At 34.6% G+C, this 8,369-nt stretch overlaps 1 protein-coding gene and 2 long non-coding RNA genes across 3 annotated transcripts; 1 reads left to right on the top strand and 2 right to left on the bottom strand.

Moving 5' to 3' along the window:
* The first annotated feature begins 1,388 nt into the window (after positions 1-1,388).
* On the top strand, positions 1,389-2,236 carry LOC149944405 (uncharacterized). The gene is made up of 3 exons (XR_016481044.1): positions 1,389-1,704; positions 1,895-1,989; positions 2,052-2,236. It is a non-coding gene; the product is annotated as an uncharacterized LOC149944405 (long non-coding RNA).
* A 724-nt stretch (positions 2,237-2,960) lies between these two features.
* On the bottom strand, positions 2,961-3,437 carry LOC149944404 (uncharacterized). Its single transcript, XR_016481066.1, has 3 exons — positions 3,351-3,437; positions 3,142-3,271; positions 2,961-3,080 (listed from the first exon to the last, which is right to left on the bottom strand). It is a non-coding gene; the product is annotated as an uncharacterized LOC149944404 (long non-coding RNA).
* Positions 3,438-5,806: 2,369 nt separating this feature from the next.
* On the bottom strand, positions 5,807-6,746 carry LOC149944403 (uncharacterized). The gene is made up of 4 exons (XM_090176345.1): positions 6,597-6,746; positions 6,323-6,535; positions 6,175-6,266; positions 5,807-6,116 (listed from the first exon to the last, which is right to left on the bottom strand). The coding sequence occupies exons 1-4, from the start codon at positions 6,744-6,746 to the stop codon at positions 5,807-5,809; spliced, it is 765 nt and encodes a 254-aa protein (XP_090032471.1).
* Between the last annotated feature and the right edge of the window lie 1,623 nt (positions 6,747-8,369).

Raw genomic sequence — 8,369 nt, 5'->3', positions numbered from 1 at the left:
TTGAAATAATTTAAAATTTGTGGCAAAGTGGTTAGCACTCTTGCATCGCAGTAAGAGGAGCCCGGGTTCAATCTCAACTTGTGACACTGGGTGAAAACTCGAGAACCACTTCTTCTGTGCTCAGGTTACAAGTTCTCTACTCGTCCATTAAAGGTGTTTTCCCTCGAGTACTTCTGTTTCCCCTTTCCATGAAAACTTGAGCAGATCTTAGAGGAATAGTGAGTGTAGGGACGCTAGCGATTAGCTGTGGCAGGGGCATATGTAACCCTACCACGCATTTTAATACCACCTGTAACGCCGTGAAATTAGCCTCTGTCCTGTTGCGATACAGCTTATGAAAATAGCTTATTGTTATTAATATTTTATTTATTTCCAAAATAGTGAACTTGATCAAATTATTTTTTTAGTTATTAAATTTTAGTACAGTAAATTTTGGATAGTAAAATGTTTCTCAATGTGGTTAGAGGGCCGCCCTTTAACCATTTTGACAAACATTTTACAATCAAAAATATTTGTATCAATATGATGATAAAATGCTACTGCCTTACATATAAACTAATACCCTAACCCTTTTTTCGAAATAATCAAATTCAACTTTAATTTAAAAGAATCGGCAGCTCTAAATTTTTAAAGTGACCAAATGACGGGGAACTATCAACTCAATTTATTATTTTTAATATTTTTACTTTGCATATTAGATATTTTATTTAAAATTAATATAATAAATATAAGTATTTGGCGTAATTTATGCAGTTAGTTTTCATGTATTAAGCAGATATTTGGCTTGCAATAAGACTTTTAAAATAAAATCCACTATTGCACAGTTTGAAATATTTAATTTGCGCGCTACGCACGTTTCGACTCGATCGCCCGAGTCTTCGTCAGGCACTTAAATTAATAATATTTATTTCTTAGCAACAAACAATATAGATCTTTCCTCGCGAAAACGGAACAATTATAAAGGAAAGCAATATTTACAATATATACGCATAAGGCGAGGTGGCAAGTTTATAAAAGGGATTTGTAAGGGTATACGATGGTGTAGCGAACCCTCTAAACGGTCAATTTGTTTATTAATTTTAGATGATTTTATTTTAAATCTTAGTTGTATGTACAAGGCTTAGCCAGTTTTCCATAGTTATACAATCGAAGGTTATTTTTCGAGTAAAAAGAATTTGTTTTGCGTGCACGAAGAGATTATTTCGAATACATTAATCTATTATTTTGCAAGCAGTTAGCTTTTTACCTCTCCGGGGGGACTTAGTACCCGAGGAGAGGTTATACAACCAGCGTGCCAGTCTGTGTGTGTGTGGGTGTTTGTCGGAACACGATAAATACCTGGGGCCAGGTGCAAGATTTTAACCCATCTAGTGGGGACTGAACCTATTCGCCACCGAAAACTACAGCTGCGCCACCTAGTCACACTGCCTAGAACTATATTTGGGTGATACGGGTAATGGCGTTATGCGAAAATGCACGTTTTATAACATCAATTAAAACATTTTACTAACGATTTTAGCATATTTTTTAAAGCGTGTTCGAATGTTTTGTATTAACAAAGGTGTATATACGACATTTATTTATTAATTTTGAACTGTCAATAGGTATTGAATTCGTAAATATAAGTATAAATATTCGAGTTTAATAACACTATGAGTAGGCCTTGGAGAATTCATACACGGGATCAGTTTGAAAGTTTTAAAGGTATGTAGGAAATTTATTATTATCTTCACATTAGAACAAGCCCAGATTGTTCTAATTTCATAAACTAGTAGCTTCAGCATTTAGTATAATGTATAATGTATTTTAAATAATTTTATTTGGTATATTAGTGAATCGCTCCATGATTGAAATTTTTAAGTATATTGGAGAGTAGTCTACTCTTGATCCATAGAATAAGGTGTGCGGATGCTTAAAACAAAAGTTAAAATTTGAAGTTGGTGATGGAAAACACAGCATTGAAAGTGTCCATTGTTCATGCAATAGTGGGTAAATATATTTTTTATTAAAACTCAATTCTTTAATGTAACCTGTTTTACTTATTATTCTAGAAATTCAGGCTTTTGCAAACATGCAGTAAATTGCTGGTCTATTTTATATATAAAGATACTGAGAGCTATCCCAACTTTCTGACTTTAGAAGTGGGGTAAAATGAAGGAAAAGAACTAACTGTGCCTTCGGTATTGTACGGTAATAAAATGGTTAGAGTTGCGAGGGTTAAATTTGGCTGGCTCAAAAAGGTTTATGTACTCTTATTTGGTCACTTAGTTAGTCTCAAAAATTTATTTCTAGCTTTTAGTCGGGATGAAATATTTGTGGAGAGTCCATTTGTAACGAATATAATATCAATTGAAGAGGCAGTGGCACAAAATAACTAAGTTGGAAAGGAAGGAATCTACTGGCTAACGACTGTAGAGGCTACTATGGAAAAATTCAGCTAGGCCTTTTCATTTTTTTGTCTATTCTCTCAAGGGCTATTTTTAATTGATATTAATAGAGACTGACAATATTTGAAGAAAAACGTTGTCCAAATATATAATTTTTATTTTAGATTTTAGTTAAAGAAAAGTTATAATTAAATTTACACTTCTAGTCAAGGAAAGTTATATTTTTAATATGTTAAATTAGTTCCTATTTTAAATTTTGGCCAATTAGTATTTGTAGATAACAAATGAACTGAACTATTTATGTTATGAATTTTCTACTCAAAGCCATGTTAACTAAAAAGGCAAAAACAAATGTATTATAGAATTAATTCAAAGTTAAAAGCAATTAAATTCATTGAAGAAACCACTTAATTAGAAATTACAATAGAGGTGAATAAAATGTTAAGATATGCAAATAAGTATTAAAAATAAAAACCATTTGAATTTACAGTATTATTTTTAATCATATTGTGATCTGCGGCAATAGCTCGAAATGTTATTAATCAACTCGAAAACTCATACCGAACCATCAGGGTGGCAAAGATAGGAAAATTGGGGTCCAATACAAAATAGAAAAATATGCCCTTTTAACGCATAATTTTGTGGGCCTCAATGTAATATTTTCCAGCGATAATGACAATCGAACGGCTTGACCTAAAATTAATTTAATTCATTAGCATTTCCTTATTTTGCAGTATATAATAAAACAGATCACCTTTAAAACGATTCACAAAACGTAGGGTCCTCTCTTTTTATTTAGTTACATTGGATTTGTAATAAGTCTACATGGTAAATTATTGCTTGGAATGGCACTGCATTTCATGCGTCTCTTGAATTCTCTTCATCTAAATGACAGTTATTATGATATATATTTAATAATATTAACTTTAAAATCAGTAATAACAAGTAAAATTTGTGTCTCACCATTTCTTTCTAAAAAGTCTTTATCTTTAAAATGGGCGCTGCAAATCTGTGCCCACTAACTAGGCATCTTCCCTGATTTTATATTAGTTAACCACACATTAAAAGATTTTTGCATTTCGGAAAATTGTGAAACGATAACTCCAACGTTCTTTTCTCACCATTTACTCGAATTGTAATATTTTTAAAGGCAGTATTACTACAAAAAGGCAATTTATGATACCTCTGCGCCTACAATCCGCCATATTAATCGTTTGTTTTGATCAACAAAGTACGCAGACAAACCAAGCTGCAGGGGTAGCGACTGTGGCGCCGCCTATACCCGTTTCGCTAGCGAATAAGCGGGGACAATTTCCGGCCCTCATTTGCAGTAATAGTTAGAATTAGTTAATTAGGCTAACTATTACTCAAAAACAAATTTAACGAAAGTCCCAACATATGACCTACTTGCACTTTTTACATTAAAACTGGGGACTTTGTTGTAAACACAGATCCCATAGATGGCGCCAGTATATAAATTGCACCGAAGTTCCCAAATCTACGAAAAAATTCTTATGTCATCTCCTGGACGTAGATATGGGGACCAAAAAAATCGATTTTATTTACAAATGCCATTGATAGATGGGGTCAGGTATTAGGTCCCCACGTATGAGGCCCCACATATAAAATACACTATATCCCCATGAACAAAGAAATTACGGACCTTACTTATAAATTTCAGACAATGTTGCAGATTTTTTTAAAATTTAACGGCAAGCGCGTTCTCCTTCAATTTCTCACGCGCCTTATTTCAAAAAATCTATAGTCAATTACCAGATAATACAGGGTGTTTGTTTGAATATTCGCTTTTCAAATCACCAATTTTCAACTTAGACGTCCGAAATTTTTCGAACTATCACATATAGTGTTGTAGCTGTTCCCGTGAGCGTTTTTAATCGACATCAGTCATATTTCTCGGAAATACAGGGTGTTTGTTTTTTATTTGCTATTTAAATCGTTTGCTATTTAAATCTACAATTTAAAACTTTGGCGCTCGAAATTATGAAAATATCTCTTGGTGCAAGAGCTGTTGTTGCGGGTTTTTTTTTAAGCGACAACAGAAGTTGTCGTTTGTTTATTATCCAAAATTAACCGAAAAAATCTGTTTTTTTTATATTACATTTTCATAGCCATGGATAATATCCTTAAACAGTTAACCACATTTTCTTTCCGAAATTTTGGCGGTTAGTTTTTCTGTTTCGTCGAGCACTCATCGACAAAAATTATATTTATTTGCAAAATAAATTAGTTTTATGTCCGTTATACAAATCTACAGTTTTTTGCAATAAACTTTGCTATATTTTATTGATTTTGGTGTAAAAACTATTTTACACACAATTAAAGTATTTGTATATGGGTACCTCAATGGTCTTTTTATATAACATCCGGGGATATTTTGAAAGTCACACATTCCATAACTATCTATATATAAATTATTGGGATAGCCTTATAATATGAAAATGTTTGTGTTTTAGAAATATTTATATTAAAGTGGGGACATTAACAATCTTTATAGGGGCAGTCCCCCTATTATGGGACAACTTATAGAAAATTTATATTTAAATTAAGGTAAATAGCAGAGAGCCTCTTTTAAACCTTAGAACTATGGAATATGGAACATTATTGACCAGAGGCTTTCGAAATTCTTTTTAAAAAAATATGTAAATTAGTGCTAAATTGAAAAATTAATTGGCTAGTACGAGTACACTCTGTTAAATAAGTTTTAGCATGTCGAAATTTTGGCACTTATTTTGAAATTGCTCAAAACGCGAAAAAGATACAAATATGAAACCAATTATGACTATAATTAATTTTTGTAGCTCTGTCGAATGGACTGGGTCACTGTCTCGAAATGGTCATATTTTGGCGGGAAATCGCAAATACCGTTTTCGACAACTTTTAAAATATTGGTGTTACGCCCCTGAAACTTGCATTGTCGGATTCAGAATTATCATAATAAAAAAGTTCAGTTCACATTTAAATAATAACTACAAAAAATAATTATTAACTTCTATTATTTATGGACGTGTTTTGTCACAAATGGGCCTCGCACATTTGTCAAAAGATATATACGGTCGAAATTCCTACATTTTAAAGAAATATCTATAACTAGTATAAATTTCTACCTAATGTTAAAAGTTCTTACCAGGTTAGAAATAAAACCGTGTAAGCGTGGACATGGTCGATTTTTTTCAAAATGTAAAAAAAAAAATCCCCTTTACCCGACTTTTATCTCTGGGTCCATTTTAACGACTTGTTACAACACAAGATTGAAGTCCCCAACATGGCCGAAATCGAAATATTATTGGACACACCCTGTATTGAAATCAACACAACGAGATGTTTATAGAAAATTATATTTAATATTAATTGACCCAACAATGTTACAATAAAACATTCGGGGAAAAAATTGAAAAAGCTTAAAAGGGAATAACGTCGCCTCTTCTTCTTACGCATTCGCGTAGTCGACGACGAAAAGTGTTTGTTAACGCGCTAATATATCGCGGCGGCACACGATTAAAAGCGCCCAAGACCATATTTCGTAGATCTTCCACGCTCTCCGGAATACGTTTTTCCATCAGCGAGGTAATAAGGCTCCAGAGATTTTCGATCGGATTAAGGTCAGGCGACAGTGCTGGCCATTCGAGCGTCTCGACGCCTTCTTCAACCAAGAATCGCAGAACGATTCTGGCGGTATGCGCGGGACAGTTATCTTGCATGAAATAAACACTAAGGGAGAGATCAGATATTATTCAAGATCCATTGGATTATTTTTTCAATTACTTACCGTCCACCGTTCTCTAGTCCATAAATCGCGGCTAGCGAAGGCAACATGGAATCACCCAGGATGAACGTGCATTTAGGCGGCCTACAACCACTCTAGGCCATTGCAGTAATTGACGGCGAAATTGAAGACGTTGCAATTTATGTCGCACCGTCAGATAAGGCTTGCAGAGTGAACGTCGTCGTCGCAAGACCGCCTTTTTCAGCTTCGCCCAAACAGTTGGAGCAGTTACTCGTGTTCCAGCTCCAGCCCAACGATCCCTTAGTTTTCTAATCGATAACCATTTATTTCGCACGGCGTCCCTCGTCAGCGCCTGGTCTTGACGTCGGGTAGTTTTCTTGGGACGACCACGTTTTGGAAGATTCTAAAGGATTTTAGATAACTACGAAAAGTATTGAACTTAATTGATATTTAAATAATAATACCGTAATCGTGCCATGTTGATGGAACTGCCGGTAACGATATCTAGCGCCTGTTATCGAACAGTTAACCGTGTCCGCAATGACCTTCCATGACGTTCCTTGTTGGCGCAAATTTATGATTTGTATTCTTTGCTGTTCGCTGATTACAGGCATCTTGCCCTTTGCTGTTCGCTGGCGAATTCTGTGATTAAGTTTCGTTACTCCAGATTTATATACTACTTTGGTAAACATTTCTAGAAATTTCGACTTTTAGAAAATATTGTTTAAAGTAATAGATCACAAGACGTAGGAGGCAGCGGAACTACTCGAGGTTCATGACCCGCTTGAAAAGAAGTGGTCGCTTTTCCGTAAACGTCTGGGGTTGCATAGGCGACGGTCAAGCGGGGATCTTGAGAGTGGTTGTAGGCCGCCTAAATGCACGTTCATATATTGAAATCCTGGGTAATTCCATGTTGCCTTCGCTAGCCGCGATTTATGGACTAGAGAACGGTGGACGGTAAGTAATTGAAAAAATAATCCAATGGATCTTGAATAATATTTGTGTCTGATCTCTCCCTTAGTGTTTATTTCATGCAAGATAACTGTCCCGCGCATACCGCCAGAATCGTTCTGCGATTCTTGGTTGAAGAAGGCGTCGAGACGCTCGAATGGCCAGCACTGTCGCCTGACCTTAATCCGATCGAAAATCTCTGGAGCCTTATTACCTCGCTGATGGAAAAACGTATTCCGGAGAGCGTGGAAGATCTACGAAATATGGTCTTGGACGCTTTTAATCGTGTGCCGCCGCGATATATTAGCGCGTTAACAAACACTTTTCGTCGTCGACTACGCGAATGCGTAAGAAGAAGAGGCGACGTTATTCCCTTTTAAGCTTTTTCAATTTTTTCCCCGAATGTTTTATTGTAACATTGTTGGGTCAATTAATATTAAATATAATTTTCTATAAACATCTCGTTGGGTTGATTTCAATACAGGGTGTTTCAAAAAGCCTGGCACAAATTTACAGGCGTGTTCTTCGGGTTATATTAAGGAGTGAATAAAAGTAAGAAGTAACCGAGTCCAAAATCGAACCGTTTCCGAGTAAGTCGCTGTCAAGTATCGGACTTCAAATCGTCGAAAAGCGTAAATGTGCAGTTTCCATTAAGAAACAAAATGTTATCGTTTCATTTTCGATCAAACAAAACCAGTATCAAAAATGCGTTATTGAATTGTTAGTTACGTGTAAAAAATACGTTTTAACAACCAGGTGTTTCTAAATGACTGTTCCGATTATAACAAACGTATAAAAATTTAATTTCGTTTTTTTTTATTTATTAATTTTTACATTAAATTATATTGATGAGCTTGGACACGTGAAAGTTATCCTTGAACCAGTTCTAAAACTTCGGGTGTGTTGCGAATAGTTTCACGGTGTCCAATAATATTTCGATTTCGGCCATGTTGGGGACTACAATCTTGTGTTGTAACAAGTAGTTAAAATGGACCCAGAGATAAAAGTCGGGTAAAGGGGATTTTTTTTTTTTTTTTTTACATTTTGAAGAAAATCGACCATGTCCACGCTTACACGGTTGTATTTCTAACCTGGTAAGAACTTTTAACATTAGGTAGAAATTTATACTAGTTATAGATATTTCTTTAAAATGTAGGAATTTCGACCGTATATATCTTTTGACAAATGTGCGAGGCCCATTTGTGACAAAACTTTATTCGAATACTTATCGAAAAAATAAACTGCAAAACACGTCCATAAATAATAGAAGTTAATAATTATTTTTT

This window comes from Leiobunum rupestre, chromosome 5 (genome assembly GCF_980474605.1).
Source record: "Leiobunum rupestre chromosome 5, qqLeiRupe1.1.hap1, whole genome shotgun sequence".
In the NCBI taxonomy this organism is placed as follows: domain Eukaryota; kingdom Metazoa; phylum Arthropoda; class Arachnida; order Opiliones; family Sclerosomatidae; genus Leiobunum; species Leiobunum rupestre.
This window is presented reverse-complemented; position numbering and strand designations above follow the sequence as displayed.